This window comes from Polistes dominula, unplaced genomic scaffold (genome assembly GCF_049000335.1).
Source record: "Polistes dominula isolate Pdom_NZ unplaced genomic scaffold, Pdom_raw_medaka contig_18, whole genome shotgun sequence".
Lineage (NCBI taxonomy): Eukaryota > Metazoa > Arthropoda > Insecta > Hymenoptera > Vespidae > Polistes > Polistes dominula.
This window is the reverse complement of record NW_028301164.1, coordinates 3947424-3965191: the sequence shown is the minus strand read 5'-3', so window position 1 is coordinate 3965191 and position 17768 is coordinate 3947424. Positions and strand designations below refer to the sequence as shown.

The 17768-nt window shown below is 26.9% G+C and overlaps 3 protein-coding genes across 6 annotated transcripts in view; 2 read left to right on the top strand and 1 right to left on the bottom strand.

The window, feature by feature from the left end:
* The window catches only part of LOC107070123 (uncharacterized), a 54949-nt gene extending 49326 nt beyond the window's left edge, over window positions 1–5623 (top strand). For 3 of the 4 annotated variants that reach the window (XM_089178995.1, XM_015328025.2, XM_089178994.1), the window contains 8 exons: window positions 2409–2470; window positions 2561–2690; window positions 3211–3523; window positions 3797–3900; window positions 4239–4361; window positions 4444–4752; window positions 4831–5032; window positions 5144–5623. In XM_089178995.1, coding sequence (XP_089035121.1) covers window positions 2409–2470; window positions 2561–2690; window positions 3211–3523; window positions 3797–3900; window positions 4239–4361; window positions 4444–4752; window positions 4831–5032; window positions 5144–5431 — 1531 coding nt within the window. In that variant the 3' untranslated portion in view covers window positions 5432–5623. Of the gene's footprint in view, window positions 1–1399; window positions 1479–2408; window positions 2471–2560; window positions 2691–3210; window positions 3524–3796; window positions 3901–4238; window positions 4362–4443; window positions 4753–4830; window positions 5033–5143 lie in introns of all 4 variants that reach the window. The other variant, XM_089178996.1, reaches the window with a different exon arrangement.
* Window positions 5624–5872: 249 nt separating this feature from the next.
* Window positions 5873–8301, top strand: Dad1 (dolichyl-diphosphooligosaccharide--protein glycosyltransferase subunit). The gene is made up of 2 exons (XM_015328026.2): window positions 5873–6077; window positions 6189–8301. Exons 1-2 carry the CDS (start codon window positions 5873–5875, stop codon window positions 6317–6319), a joined length of 336 nt encoding a protein of 111 aa, XP_015183512.1. The 3' UTR covers window positions 6320–8301.
* The window catches only part of LOC107070134 (E3 ubiquitin-protein ligase AMFR), a 38439-nt gene continuing 27352 nt past the window's right edge, over window positions 6682–17768 (bottom strand). Inside the window, exons 6-9 of the mRNA XM_089178993.1 lie at window positions 13484–13806; window positions 12715–13102; window positions 12257–12498; window positions 6682–11923 (exon numbers count right to left, since the gene is read on the bottom strand). Coding sequence (XP_089035119.1) covers window positions 11548–11923; window positions 12257–12498; window positions 12715–13102; window positions 13484–13806 — 1329 coding nt within the window. The 3' untranslated portion in view covers window positions 6682–11547. The remainder of the gene's footprint in view (window positions 11924–12256; window positions 12499–12714; window positions 13103–13483; window positions 13807–17768) is intronic.

Genomic DNA, 17768 nt, shown 5'->3' with positions numbered 1-17768 from the left:
GATAGATCGATTGCTCAATCCTTGCAATAACAACTAAACTTTTCATTTTTTTTTTTTTTTGTTTTTACCCTTTCCATTATTTTCTCCTATTATTTTTAAATTTTATATATAATTGTAAAAATAAATATAATATCATATTATAAGTGTATTATATATTATATTACATATATTATTATTATATTATTTTATATATTTTAAGTATAAGTATAATAATATATTATAAGTATTATATATTTCTATTATATTATTTTATATATTAAGTATATAAATACAATATTATATTATACGTATAATAAATATAAATACTAGAATATTATTAACAAATATCAATTAGAAAGTTATGAAGACCCTTAATAAGTAGTTGTTAAAAAAAAAAAATAAATAAATAAAAGAAAATGATTTCGATAGACACCAAATAAAACACCAAACTATAATATTTAATTTTTATTTAGTAATTTTTCGTAGTTATTGTTGGTGTTCGTTTAAAAGAGATTGCACCCGTGGGTGTAAAAATGTTGTTACAACGCAGTAATCCCACTCTCTTACTCTCTCTCTCTCTCTTTCGAATCTGAGAAGATCTTAGAGCCGCGGGCACGTGTTATACGCGAGCATTCTCTTTTATTACTTATTAGCGAGAACCCAAAGTGTGTGCTGCACGGTGTTTCGCTCGACGATGCGATTTTAATGATGCGTTTCAAGGTCTCTTTCTCTCTCTCTCTCTCTTTCTCACTCTCTCTTTCTTTTTATTTTTCTTTTTTGTTTTCTTACTTTTTCTCGGGGTCTTTGATACGAGCAAAAGACGAAACGACGCAATGACGACGGTAGAACTTTTTCGAACACATTCTAAACATCGAAGTCGAGTTATTACACTCGTTGACAGCTTCTTTTTCGATCGATCGATATTTCCTTTTAAATCCTACCCTTCTTCCCTTCCTTCCTTCCTTCCTTCCTTCCCTTTACAACTTCTGGATCTTTTACTTCTCTTTACGAAAGCGTACGCTTTTCCTGAGTTCATTCAAAACTCAAAGTTCACTTAACCATTTCATTTAATATAATACAATCGTTTGAACATTTTCTTCGAAAGTATAGTACTTCCACCATATTCTATTTTGTTCAATCGAACAACAACTGAATTTGATCATTTTCTTCGAAAGTATAGTACTTCTTCCATATCCTATTTTATTCAATCGTACAACAACCGAATTTCAGCATTTTCTTCATAAGTATATACCTCCTTTTTCCATATCCTATTTTGTTCAATCGAACAACAACCGAAGTCGAGGTCAACCATGCTTGATATCGTCCCCCCTCTCTATCTCTCTCTCTCTCTCTCTTTCTCTCTTTCTCTCGATTTATCCTTTATTTTATTTTCCATCCTCCGTTGGTTGCGACTTACAAGGTCTGCGAGAACGCATCAGGAGAGTGACCGGACACGAGCAAATAAAATCCAGTGCGCTATGTAAGATCAGGGCCGAAAGGTATACGAACCGAAAGATTCTTCATCTTTGTATATGTGTATGTCTCTATGGATATGTGTATGTGTGTGTATATATATGTGTGTGTGTGTAAGTGTAAGTGTGCCTGCCTGCCTGCCTTCCTGTGCGTTTGGATTTGTATTTTAGTTATTTTTCCCGTTGAATATAGCTTTACTTTCTTTCTTATTATTATTATTATTATTATTATTATTATTATTATTATTATTATTATTATTATTATTATTTATCACGAAGGGGAGATGAGAATATAATAATGATGTATGATATTTGGTACGTACACGATGATTATTCGTTTTCCATTTGTTTCTTGATTTCATTTCGTTTTCTTTCACTTTTTCTTTAAATTGTGATTTGTGCTGTATATACGAAGTCGAGTGATTTTTTTATATTAAAAAAATTAATTACATTTAAAAAATAATAAAGTTTAATCATTTATATAAAAACTTTGTATCGTGGATAATTTGGATAGGTAAAAAAAAATTAGAACATATTTGTTTTGATAATGTTAAACGTTTCGTCATTTTATTAGGGCTTCTTTGGCAACTATAAAATACAAAAGAGTTACATAAACTCAAAAATACATAGTTTTTCGAAACGCTAAATATATAATAATATTAAATAATAAATATAATAAATAATATCGGGATTTGGTCTTTGCGGCAATGAACTTTCGAATTCCTAATGCTAATTAATAATAATAATAATAATAAATAATATAATAAGTATAATAATATAATAAAAATATAAATATTAATAAATATAATAAATATATATAATAAATGTATAAATAATAATATTTTTTAATAATATTTAATAATATTTTTTACTTATTTATACCTCGATTATCAATATTTCGAATCTTCTATGTATCATAATATCATCATAATCATTTATTATTATATTTATTTATAGAGATCTAAAAATGGAAAACATAATGCTGCAAGATTCTCGTAAAGATCAAATTAAAATAGTTGGTAAGTGAATAACATATAAATATATAATGTTAATCATCAAATTAGAATATTTCTTTATATTAAAATAAATATTTGTTTTTATTTGAATAGACTTTGGATTAAGTAACATCTATCATTGCGAAGATCCTTTAAAAACACATTGCGGATCACCGGAATACGCAGCACCAGAACTTTTCGTCGTTGGTAAAAAATATGGTCCTGAAGTTGATTTTTGGAGTCTGTGAGTAAAATTTCAATATTCAAATTTTTCTATTACATAAATTACCTTTTCTCGAATCAATATTGTAATATTTAAAATGCAAAAGATTATTATTTCAAGACTATTAAAGAATAAAAATGAAATTTGCGTTAGAAGATAGGCAATAATGCATCAATTACGCCTTTTACTATGCAACTCGTTATAACAAGTTTCACAATATATTTCATAGGATAACTTAAATAACTTCTTTACCGACAAAATTTGTTCGTAGTAAAAATTATCAACGAGGTATAAAGTATTGCCTACGATCAGGCGTAAGAATTCCAAAATAAAAAAAAAAAGATAAACTCACATCAAATCTAATTTTATTTTTGATTCGTATCATTCGTATATAAATTGATAAAAATCATAAAATATTTGAATATTTAAAACGTTTTAAAAATAAATAAAATTGTATTCGAGAAAATGTATATAGAATATAGTTCGTGTATATATTTAAAATGATCTTAAATAATAAAATATCGATTGAAATATCGATCAGAGGTGTCGTCTTATACGGAATGATGACCGGTCGGCTACCCTTTTTAAGTCCTTGTGACAAACAAACGTCATCAGAAGAACGTCGGCGAAGGTTAATGGCTCAAATAAACCGCGGCTTAACGGCCCTGCAAGTGAAAAACATGTCGAGGATGTCGAATGATTGCAAAAATCTGATTAACAAATTGCTCACACCCGTTCCGCATAAAAGGATTACGATTCAAGAACTTTGCCATCATCCTTGGATCGCATGCAAGCTTAGGAATGTTTCAAGAATCTCCAGTGAAACCGATTTGGATGTGACCGATCATAAGACAGTAATATTATTATTTTTTCGATGATAAATAATTTAATGGCTCTTTGATATATGTATAAATATGTTATTAATTTTTAATCTCATACATTTTCATTTTATTCAGCAATACAAACCCATAAAAATCAATTTTATATTTGAAATCTTTTGAAATACATCCAATATTATTTTTAAAATACATTATAATCAATGCTATATGGATAGTATAATAAAAGTAAATAATATGAAACATTTTAGAAGATAGTGACGCATGGTCTATGAATTTCAACTGTTCCAGATCATCGCTGAGATATCCAAGATGACTCACCTGGATCGAAACACCATCGAGATGGAAATTATTCGACGAAAGTACGGCGAAATAGGCGGCATGTACAATATCAAGTACGACAGTCGTAAAGAATGAACATTCATCGTAAACTTCAAATTGCATTTATTTCTTTACATTTTTTCTTTTTTCTTTTTTTACTTTCTTTTATTTACGAGGAGACCCGTTAAATCCGCCTACGTGTCGCGAACACTCGAAACATCGATTTATCCTTTCCTTATCTTCCCGTTTAAATCTCTAAATTTCAAAATACACGACACGTATACGTTCTCTCTATCCTTTTCATAATAAATGAGAACACTAATATTTCATATTATTTGTCTTATACAATCTTAGATAATAATTGTAATAATTTTAATTGATCGATGTTTGTTTGTTTTTATTTAATAATCAGATCACACAAAGCACGTCAAGTTGCTGCTTTGTACGCACGTCATACAGGATCGTTATCATTGCTGAGATATATTCCACAACATATGAAACAACAATCATATTCAACAACAACCTCAACAATAAGGTAAGAACAAAAAAATTCATTTAAATATGAATTATTCGAAATTTATTAATACTCCAATAATATGACGTGTCATTTTGAAAAGAACCACCGCAGCCGGTCTCGAAACGACGTATAAACCACCTTCGAGATATTCACCGTATTCCAAGGCCAACGAAAAATCAACCGGATATGTTGCTATTTCTCCGTTAAAGGAGAATAAAAAATGTTGGGACAGCAAAAGTGCATCTTACGGGGAGGTCAAGAATTCTTCGAAAGTTCAAAAAACTTCGAACACTTCCTGTAACGTTTGCAAAATTTTACCACCTTCGACGAATATTCAGCAACCGCAAGTTTTGAAAAAGAACACGAACGTCGAACACGCGGTAAACGTGATCAAGAATTCGGACAAAAGGTAATTTGACCAATGATTTGATCGAATGATAGTCGAAGAATAATACACCAAAAAAATACATTTGCATACTTTTCTTAGTAACGAACAGAGGCAAACGAGTAGATTGGTCGTTCCTCAAACGAATATTCGTTTATTGCCAACTTCCTCGAGAAGTTCTTTTTCTCAAGCATCTTTTGGTTGTCCTCAATTCGAAATGGTCCATCGTAATCCCATCAAAAGATGGTCAGAAATATGTGAGAAGAGAGAAAACGTTCGACAACAAAGACGTTCGACTAATTCCGTAATTTTGTATTTTATATTATCGTTACTTTATACTCTTCATTATATATATATATACGTTTTATTGTTCGTGTATTTTTTAAATTTATAAATTAAACTATTTCAATTTCAGGTAATTCAAACTGAATCCAATACGATTTCGTCCACGTCATCGGTAATCAAAACCCGACCACGAACATTAGAATCCAGCACGTTAAATCGTAATACTTTGAATCGTAAATTTGTCTTGGAAAAAGTTGAATCGAAAAAAGAAGTTGACAAGATTGTACCTTTTTCGAAATCTTCAATATCTGTTAAGAAAAAAATAATATCTACTTGCGATAATATTTCGCCTAAACATCTTTTGCGAACAAATACTTCTAATAGAAGTATATTTAAGATAAATGACAAAGTTAAATAACGAATGAACGATGATTTTTCCTCAAATATCTATGTGTTCTTTTTAATGATAATTAATGATTTCAAAATTAATTTCACTTGTAGATAATTTCAACTTTTCTAAATCTTAAATAAAATATTTTTCGAATCATTTTGATGTATATCGAAATTTTGATGATTAACAATAAATGGTTTATAATATTTTCTTATAAATTAGACACATTTAATATTACATTATTATTATTCTTATAGATAACACATTTAATATTATGGTGTCTAATAAACAAGTTAATTCGTACGAACGTTTGAATTTAGCGCGTGAAACTCGATACTGCGCATGCTTGCAATCGTTAGTGTCGCCATCTGAACTGTATCAGAAACCGGCCCTGCCACGCAGAAACGTTAGAGGTTATTGTGTGTTTTTCAAGATATTTTGTTAAAATAGATAAAAATATCATTAAAAATGTCGACATTAGCTGTTATCGGAAAGTTTTTTCAAGAATATACGAAAACTACACCAAAAAAGTTGAAAATAATTGATGCCTATTTACTTTATGTATTTTTGACGGGTGTCATACAATTTGTGTATTGCTGTCTTGTTGGCACATTTCCATTTAATAGTTTTCTAAGTGGTTTTATTTCATGTGTCTCTTGTTTCATTTTAGGAGGTATGATTAACATCAATTATATAATTATAATCTGTTTATAAAAATTATGACAAATATTTTTCTTATATTAGAATTTACAGGTTTATGATAAATGAATTTTTTCTTTTGCAGTTTGTCTAAGATTACAAGTTAATCCACAAAACAAAAGTCAATTCTATGGAATAAGTCCAGAAAGAGGATTTGCAGATTTCATATTTGCCCATATAATACTTCACATCGTTGTGATGAACTTCATTGGTTGATTAAAAAAGTATATTTATCATTTGTTCAATTTATATCAAATTTAAACGATAAACAAATCAGAAATGAAATATGAAAAAAAAGATTATATCGTTTTACGTTGTTAAAACAAACAAAAACAAAAAAAACACATGTATATTTGCATAGACTCGTTTTGATTGAGTTTATTTAAGTATAAGCATATTTTTGTCATAGAAATATAACACGTAAGTTTCTATAAAAAAAAAAAAAAAAAAAAAGAAATGAAATATATAATATTAAGAAAAAAAAAAAAAAGAAAAAATGTAAGAGAAAATAATAAATCACAATGAAATAAATTCGACTAATTTTTATGCTTCAAAGAGACAAAAAACGATGCATAAACTACGACAACAATCTATAATACATTTTATTTGTCTTTTATTTTTCATACAATCCTTTTTATTGGGTAAGGGAAAGGAGGGACTAGAAACTTAATGTTTCTCTAAATTTAATATATATTTTAAACTCATATTTACAATGACGTTAAAGGGGAAAATCTCTAACGCGCGCAAGTGCATAAGTTTTTTTTCTTTTTTCACATATACGAAATATATTATCATTCTTGCACCTTCAAGAGATGTTGTAAGTTTCTCGTCTGTTAGAAATAAAAAAAAAAGAATCATATATATATATATGGTGCAAGAATACAAATCGCTGATGCTTTTTAGAAATACATTTATAAATAAATTAACACGTATATCTTACAAGAGATATTATATGGACCGTTTATTTTGAAAGTGATGTAAGTCCAGGTATTTAAAAAAAAAAAAAATTAGATATCACGTAATTTATGCTTAATTTAATGTAAACTTTTTATGTATGTGGATAACTAGTTAATATTTAATATCTTAAAAAGTGTCGATGTTTTGTACAATTTAAAATTGGTCGGCAAAAGAAATTGAGTTGATTGAAAACCTTTTATTTTATCGAAACAAAAGAAAGTGGACTTACACCCCTTTAAAATAGACGACGGTTCATATATACATATACATATATATGTATTTGGCAAAAAGAAATTGGATTACTTTTGTTTCTTTTTCTCAACTAAATATCATCTTATTTATTGGATAAACGGAACAAATATTTTTCAAGCTCTTAAACGTATAATAATTTTGTTGTCATTATCCTCTGATTTCGATACTATAAGCTAAAGTGGAAATGCTAAAATTTCACTTGGCGAATTGCCATACACAAAAAGTTGTATTTTTACAACATGTTTATCTCTTATTTTCCTACCTACGGGTGACTCTTATGACCTAATTAAATAAATAGCATCTTTACATGATTAGAATGAAAGAAAAACGTAAATTAATACTAATACGAATATTAATACAACAAAAGAAAATTAAAACACTGTGACATATAAGAATGGACGTAACGCTATTATAACTTAAAAAAATCAACTTTCATTCGTATGAATTTAAAGCCAGTTATTAAACGATGTATGAATATCATACAAACATACACGTTACATATATATATATATATATATATATATATATATATATATATATATACGTAGAAGAAGTTTAAATATATCACATAAAGAAGCTAAGGAAACTCAATCAATATAGTTATGATTCGTTGTTAAAGGAATACGTAAGATACACAGAATATAACTAAAGTAAGTTTTTCTTTTTTTTTCTTTTTTTTCTTTTTTTTTTTATGTTTTCGACGTTTTATCAAACTTGCAAAATACTTCATCGAAACAAGAAAAGTCTTTCCAAGGTATATATATATATATATATCTAACTTAAAATAACAAAAAAAAAAAAAATTATGAGTTTGTATGTATATAATATGTTTTAATTTAAATTACGACGAAGTTGATGAGCAATCAGCATATTTAGCTTTCGTTACTTGGTAAATTCGATTTGTTTCTTTCTTCTTCTTTTTTTTTTTTTTGTATTTTAATCTTTATCTTTTTTTGGATTTTTCGTTTTTTTTTTTTTTTTGATTTAAATACACAAAAAACTGCACTATTAATTTTCAAGTACAATGCCTAAAATATATGTGTATATATACATATATATATATATGTCAAGAATATAGAACAAAAATGAAAATATAAATGAAAATATATTAATACGGATATTATATGCAAAGCTTTCGGCTTTCGATTGACCAATAACTATTTTGATGCTTTCGTTGATATATAATATTAATTTAAACAATAATTCATAAAGAGTATCTCTATGTTTGCGTATGTATGTATGTATGTGTGTGTGTGTGTAGTTGTTGTGTGTATTTCTTTCACACAGTTCAATATGTTATTAACATTCGATATATGCAAATGGAATTTTCTCTCTCGGTGTACAATAAGAGTATATATATTTAGTATAATTAATGAAAAACAAACGACTCGTCATTCGATTTTCTATTAATTAATCATTTAAATAAAGTGTCACACAATTCACTCTCATTACCAAATAATTAATATTTTCATACAAATGAGATAATTCTATTTATGTAAGATAATACAAATACATATATATTTCATATAATTCGTTTTATCCTTATTATATGTATGTATGTATGTATGTATATGCAATTTTAATGAAATAATTTTAATAGAACATATCTTTTGTTTGCAATTATTTCTTTTTCTTCTATCTCATTTGATTGGCACGGGATTATTTATTTTATTACGATTAATGAATAAATAAATATATATATATATATATATATATAATAATATATATGTAGAAAGAGTTTAATGTTAAATGAATAATTGACGAAAGAAGGAAAAAAAAAAAATACTGAAAGTAAAAAAATAAAATGTAGAAGAAGAGATAATCGTCCGATGGAAAAGATAAACTATATCTAAATGTATAAAAATTTACCATAATTTTTACGTATCGAGTCATCGGTTTTCATATATATATACACATGTCAATGTACATATATTTTCATATACATATACATATACATATACATATATGGCACTATTTATTCTAATTAAGAAGGAAAAAATGATAACGTAAAAAAGAAAACAACGAGCGATTTTTGAAACGCGTCTTCAAAAAACGAATGCTTCTTTCTTATTTTTTTTTGTTTTCTTTCTTTTTTTTTCCTAATTCAGAAAAAGCCTAATTAATGGACGAAATTTGGACATACCTTATCTTTAAAACTCATCTTCGTATATTCCGAAAAATATTGGACTTTCTAATGGTCGTTTACGTAAAATATATCCTAACTAGCATGTGTATATACACAGAGACAAATACACACACGCATACACATACAAACACACACATATGTGTATATACACATATACACAAACCATGTTTAAATCGCTTTCATGTATATACATATATAAATATATGCACAAGGTGAACTCAAGGATTTTCATATGTGAATTAATAAGTTTGGCTAACGATGATATTAAAAATGAATTATATTTATATTACTTAAATTAATTTCACATTTTAAATCTTCAAAAGTTTTCATTTAAAAAGAAATAAGAATGATCAATTAATTACTTTTTTAAATCATCTATTATATTGGCCACACACACACACACACAATTAAAATGTTAATTAAAATAATACTTATAAACCACCTTGCATATACAAGATATATATATATATGGACCACACAATACACATACATTGTTGACATTAATGTACCGTTTCAAATTGATCTAAGGAAAACATCGAAAAGCGTATTGACATGCGGCCTGTTTTTTTCTCATATATTTTTTTGGGGGGCGGGGGAGGAAGTTTTATTATTATTTTTTTTTTTGTTTTTTAAATATTTTTTTTGTTTAATTTTAACGAGTTTCTGAATAAGGAGAAAGCTAGAGAGAATGATGAATAATAAAGTATGTATTGTTTTGAGACATGTAAGGACGATCATCATATTCGAAAGCGAGTATATAAGCTAATAGACTCATTTCTGATCAAGTTTATTTCAGCGCATGGAACATTACCCTAAATGCTGTATTAAAACGTATCCTTCCTATTTTAATAAATATGATACTCTTAATTTTATAATTGTACGAATAAAAAAACAAAACGTGAAACACAAAAACGTAAAAGCAGAAGAAGAAGAAGAAGAAAGAAAAAAGAGAAGAAAATAACAAGAAGAAGAAGAAAAATAGACAAATAAAATTATTAATTGTTATCATCACAAGAAAGAAAAAAAAAAAAGAAAGACATTAATATTTTCTTGAACTAATAATAAGAGAAAAATTAAAAGTATCATCGATGCTTAAGCATAGAACGTAAAGTAAGTAATAGTAATAGTTGGATAAAATCGTCGGGAAAAAAAATAAATGAATCACGCCACGATTTTCAATGATCAATCAATCTTATATTATAAATAAGGAAAACATCATTCTAATCTCATCACTAATGGATTAGATCAAACACCGTATTTAAAAACCGGTTCGTAGGATTTTATTTTTCATGTTTTTTTTTTTTTTTTTTTTTTTATATATCTTCTCTCGACTTTTACATATTCATTAGTCATCGTCGTCAGTCATTTGGCAAAGTACTTTCGTCTGTTTAACATATTTGCCATCGTACTGCCATTCGAAAAAAGAAACAAAATAATAATAATAATAATAATAATAATAATAGTAATAATAATTTATCCAAAGATAGAAAGAAGAAGAAGAAAAAAAAACATAATTAATAAATAAATAAAAATAATAAAAGAACGAAGAAGGAAGAAATTAAGAAACTACAAAATAAAAAAAAATAAAAAAACAAACGTTAGAAGTTAGCCGATAATTAAATTAACGGCAGAAAAAAAAACAAAAAAATAAACGGTAATTAGTATAAATATAAGAAATCCCATAATTATCTCGCAATAAGGTGATAAAATATTATTATATTACCACTCTATTAATATCAATCCAATTTGGAAATTTTCAATCGATCGTGTGTCTAAGAATCCTATCATACACACACGTCTCTTTTTTCATTTCATTTTATTTCATTTCATTTCGTTTCATTTCATTTCATTTCATAACATTTCGTATGTGTGTTCGTCTCCCTTTACTCTCTTTTCTCTTTCTCTTCTTTTTATTTTTCTTTATCTCTCATCAATCGGAGAGACAAAACTAATAATATGTTGTATATATTATCTTTTTTTTTAAAGGAGAGTTTAGCTCACATTCTGTCAAGTATAAATCTCTCCTCAAATCTCTCTTTGACCTGCTTCTTCAAAAGATAAATATCCGTTAAATGAATTTGCCCGTTTTCTAAGACATAGTTTCATCAACAACGTATCGATTATCTTGCAAACTCGTCGTCGTTATCGTCGTAGTTGTCGTCGTTGTTAATAATGTTGTTGTTGTTGTTACAATTGGTGTTTCTTCATTTGTCAATGACGACGACAGTGATAATGGTGATGATAATTGTGATAATGATGATAATGATGATAATGATGACGGGGATGACGTCGATGACGACGGTGATGATACAAACGATGATGTCGGCAATGAATCTTTTCGATATTTTTCAAGATACTTTCTACGTGCCGTCATACGCATATGTTCCTTACGACGTTGAAGAATTAATTCCCTTTCGATCGATGATTTCGAAAAACGTCCGCCAAGATTGGATGGTTCTTCTCCGCTAGAAAAAAAAAAAATAAAAAAATAAAATAAAATTAATTATTCTTCTTAGTAAAATATGTATGTAATAGAAAGATAAATCGTCGTATTTTTATTCATTAGGCCAATTAAACGTATTTAGATTTTACAATTTAAATTAGAAATTTAGATATCTGTTAAGATAAATTGTTTGGTTTTTTTTCTTTTTTTTCATAATGAATATTTAAAGGATTGTTTTAAATACATTTCAGATTCATCTTTGTATAATACATTACTTGTCAATTTTTAATAGATACAAAAATAGAAAAATATTATTCACTATAACAGTAATAAATTAAGTTCATAAAACATTCACCTATCAGCAATAGGAATGTCAAGCCTTGGATCTGAAGTGTTTTGAATCGAAGGAGTGGGAACGATGTGTACAGTAGACGTTTGCGTTTGCGAGACGAATTCTGCTTGGGGTTCCTCGATCAAGTGATGAGGTAAAGTCAACACACCGTCTAGTATGTTTTCGATGGTCCATTCGACAGATCGTGTAATTCTCAGATCTTCCAATATCACATTGTGCGGATAGTGTGGAAAGAGCTGTTGTACCTGCAAATACCATTTTCATTAGGATTTATCGATCATGTAATATTGATGCTACTTCTGTCGACTAATGAAAATGTAAACAGATATGAAGATAACGCATTGTGTTATCTTCAATTGAAAATCATGATTCGCTTTGATTTAACATTCATGATTTTTACAATTAATTAAAACTTGTTTTAATTTTAAATACTGGAATGAATGTTTCATACAACAACTCACCTGTCTAGCCATTGCATCCATTTGAGAATTACTATGAGTCGAGGTGAAAATATTACCGCGTACACGATTGTGAGAGACTTCAACAGAAAAACTTGGTAACCAAGAAACATATCGGGATCCATCGAAATGGAAGAAATGATTATCGTTCCTTCTTGTTGGGGTTTGTGGTTCTAACGGTAATTCAGGTGAATTCTCCCTATGATTGGCTTGCATACTAAGTGCCAACCTACATGTAGGACATGACGTGTCCTGTTCCAACCATGACTGTAGACAAGAATTGTGGAACAAATGTCCACAAGGTAATTTACGAGCCGAATCCATTTTTTCCCAACAAATTGCACAATTGTCTGAATTATCTGCCAATTCGTCTTGCGTTGCCATTGGATAACTGAAACAAATAATATTTTATTTTTATTAAAAATGATTATTACTCTGATCACGATTTTGATGTATCATTTTAATAGACGTGTTGAATTTGATTTCTGTCAAGTAGATAAAAAAAGAAAAAAGAAAAAGCAAGGGAAGTATTAGTAAAAGGGATAAAGATATCTATATAAAGGGTGACTTTAAGTATCAGTCGAGATATTGATCAAACTATAAATAATAAATAGAATAAAATGATTATGAACTTTACTTTAAATCTCGACTGTGTTTCTTCCAAAATTGTTCAAATAGAATATCAAACGAGATGTAAAACTAATGATTTTTCTTTTCTATTAATTATTATAAAAAAAAAATTAAAAAATCATATACAAATGTAAGTGCATACTTTTGTTCCATGTGACTTAGTACAGCAAGATAGTTCCTATGTTTAGTAATTCTTCGTTGGATCTCATAAAACAGATAACGTAGTTGCATACAGATGACCAAGGATGCCATACTAAGAAAAATGTTGCTCCAAAGTAACATGTGAATGTGATGACAGAAATCAACAGCCAATGCAGCCAGTTCTGACGTCAAATCCGTGTAATAGGTCAAGGGTCCACGTTTGTCCCATGAACGTTGAGAAGATGTACCGGCACCTCGCGTGTCATACAGGTGAATCACATAACGCAACATGACGTGAATAGTACGGACTGCCAATAATATACACTGAAACAAAACAATCAATTATTAATAATTATTTGCAATTTTTGTTTTTCTCTATTTTCAATATTGTAATGTATATGAATTTGATATTTGGTATTATTTAGTAATATTTAATAGAGTAATGGTATCATTTTGGTTTCAAATTATTAGATGAATATATTATAAATAATATATTAAATATATTAAATATATTAAATATTAAATTAAATTTAACTTTTAATAAAATACGTGTTACAATTGTTCAAATTAATACGAAGAATAAATATTTAGTATTATTTAGTAATATTGAAAGTAATAGTAATATTACTAATATTTTAATTAGTAATAATATCATTTTACTTTCAAATTATTCGACAAGCATATTATTTATATAAATATAATTTTAATTTTTGTACCTTTTTTAAAATTAATATTAAATTACGTAGAAGTTTGTAAAAGATAAATTCTCGAACCTTTTCCACATAACTTTTTTTGACGGGGTTACAGTGCCAACCTACACTTGTACAAATTAACGCGCAAAATAAATATTTATCGAAAAAAGGAAATATAAAGTAAAAAAGGAAAAGAAAGATAAGAGAAATAATTTATCAGCCGTTTATCTTCTGACGTGGCCTACATATATATATACACGTGTATATATAAAAGAAAACAAAATGACACAATGCAATCGCGTAAAAAGAAATGATATGTGCATATGAGCATATCGAACGACTAAGAACACGTGGCAAAGAACTTCTGAATAAACTTTCGTCCATTCAACGTTACGTTGGTTTATGAATAATCTACGTAGTCGTCGTCATCGTCTAGAGTGTAGAATAGCACTATAACACGTATCTGTATATGTACATAAGTGCCTACTCCAAAGTATGTAATGAAACTTTGTGGAGTATGTACATTACAAAGTATTGCACTAATACAAAAAATATCATATTTGATTAATTTCATTTAATTAGGATTATTTTAATAATATTTTTATTTAAGTATATTATAGTAGTAATATTTAAATAATATAATATAAGTAATATAAGAAATATAAATAATATAATATAAATATTAAATTATTTTATTAGTAATTTTAATAATAATAATTTAATATTTCTTTCAATAATTATTTACTTAAGTTCATTGATTTAATTATTATTTATAATAATTTAATAATGATTAATTTTAAAAGATATTAAATCTAATCTCATTTTATTTTTAATTCATTAGATAATTTTATGATCTTTCTTTAATTGGAAAATATATTTGTTTTTTTCTTTCTTGCGATTATTAATCACTTTATTATTATTATTTTTTTTTTTTTCTAAATCAAAAAGCCATTGATTTTCTTCAATGTCCTATTATATTCTATTGATTATGCAATTGTGTTGATACGTTTTTGCGTTTGAATAACATCGTTAGCAGTGATTTTTTTCTTCCTTATAATTTTCTTTGATTTAATATCAAAGCACATGTTTCTAACATTAGAAGAAAACATTTCTAATATTAGAATGATTGCACGTTTCATTGGCTGCGATACAATTTCATACCACTCGTCGTATGATTTTAAATAAAAAAAAAAAAAAAAATGTCGTTACCAGAAAAAAAAGAAAAAAAAAGAAAAACATTAAGAATTCGGCCTGTTGAATTCTCGTAATTGTATTTAAAACAAAGATTTCTAAGTTTTGGAAAGAATAATTTTATTTGACAAAGATTAAAGTAGAAGAGAGTTTCGGATGTCGCGGGAGGTCTTTTTAAAGGAAATTGCAACAAGAAATGTTCTAGAAAAAGGGCGTTCCTTACTAAGTTAAGGATTTCTTATTGGTGTTTCCACGGTGCAGTATGAGATTACACAAAATTTCATATTTTTTCGTTAAAGAAGTTTTCTACGGCTTGGCGTAATAAAATAGAAACAGAAAGTTTCTATGTTCAGTTTACCATCCTAACGTAAGAAACTTGTATAGAGAAGAGATATATTGAAGAGTATAATAATCAAGTTAGAATGATCGATCCTTAATTGGAAGAAAATATCTGGAACTATTGGAAATGGATTGCATTATTGCGGTCACTGCAATTGAAACAGAAGGTGGAAAGTTTCTCGAGGCTAACTGAAGTGTAATAGAGAAATGATGAGATATATATCTTTCAAAGAGAAAGAAAGAGAGAGAGAGAGAGGGAGAGAGAAATACAAAAGGATAGAAAAATAATAAAAAATGTAACTAGGTACGGGTTGTTAACCGAGACCTTTCTCTTGCTCGTTAAAACCCATTCCTTCGAATGGTAATTCCAAGGTTTTAGTCAAGCAATTTATCGTTCTTTGAAATCTTTAATTATTCATAAATAATTCATTGTGTACAAGTATAATACAATTATTATTTTGTATATATTTGATATGTAAAATTAAATAGAGAAATATAGAAAACTAGAAAAGTTAGTGTAATCGAGTGAACGATAGTTGTTATTTTACAAACTTTGTATCATAGGGAAGTTGAATAGGTAAAAAAAAACATTAAATTATTTAATTTTTAATAATAATAATATATAATATAATATACTATAATAATTTTTATTTAATATTTAAATATTTTTATTTAATAAAATAATTAAATATAATATAAATTTATAATGAAATATATTTGATTTAAAAAAAAAAATATAAATGATATCTTTTGTTACGTTGATGATAAGCATAATTATAATTTGTATGTACATAATTAATAATAATATCAATGATTAATATCTCGGAAGTATTACGTAAAATAAGAAATAAGTGATTTATTAAATAATAAGAAGAAAAATGAAAAAACATATAATCATTTCTAAGATAATACGATTAGAAAGGTAGGATAAGACTAAGAGAAGTATTCTTAGAATTATTTCTTTCTTAGAAAATTCTTCCAATGAAATATGAACAAGAAACTTTTAACGTTAATGTGGTTTTTACGATATATAATATATTTTTCTAACGAAGTTTCTTTTAACCGAGTAATGAAAAGAATCAGTGTCGAGAATGTATCGAAAGGATATTTTACCTTCATTTATTTAATGAATAAATTTAATTTTACATTCACAAAACTACATGCTTGTACGTATATTTAAGCGTGTAGACGTGCATGGTGTAAAGTATAAACCTGAAAACAAGTTTCTAAACGTGTACAAAATTTTTATCAAGCTTAAATAATCGAGTGAGCATCATTTAAAAATAAAAAAAAAATAAAATAAAATAAAAAAGAAAAAAAGAAAAAAGAAAGATTCAAAAGCCAATTTCTTTTTCCATTTCCAATTATAAAAGTACAAATTTTATATCACAGAATTGCAAGTCCAATTATAAAAAAAGTGCAAAAAGTTTATGAAAAAAAAAAAAAAAAAAAAAACAGAAAAAATGTCGTAAATTTGTAAAATGATCTAAAGAATTTTTTGGCACGAGAAATAAACTTTTGACTTATTCCGCATTATGTAACCTTTTTATTATTATTATTTTTCATTTTTTTCACAAAATAGATTACACTAGCCATTTTCATCTTTTATCTTTTCACCACTGAAAGAAAATCTGAAATGAATTTCTTCTTCGTTTTACAGTTAGAGATGTGAAAGCTTAGTGCAATAAACTTTTCTTGACTTTTAAATGCTTTGATAATCAACGATAGAGAGAAGGAAGAGATGGGGGTAGAAGGGGGCAGAAGGGGGAGAAAGGTTTAAGGAGAAATTATTGGATTATGTATCAAGCGAGTATTATGATCGTAATTAAGATTTCAAAAGACGTCAGATGATAAACCCGGAAGGGGTAGTTTTTAACTTTTGTTTTATCTTTCATAACGTTTAAATAAATTGATATATTTATTCATGAATTGTTTATTAATAATCACGATAAAATGTATATATATATATATATATATATAGTTTTTGTTTTAAACAAATGAATCTTATTTCATGGAAGTGATTAGATTATATGTTTAAATCTTTTGTGATTCACAAACTCTTGC

Bases quoted from the DNA above. Each gene is read 5' to 3' on its own strand.
- Dad1 (XM_015328026.2), top strand. From the start codon at position 5,873: ATGTCGACATTAGCTGTTATCGGAAAGTTTTTTCAAGAATATACGAAA. The intron at 6,078-6,188 runs GTATGATTAACA...TTTCTTTTGCAG, and splicing joins CTCTTGTTTCATTTTAGGAG to TTTGTCTAAGATTACAAGTT.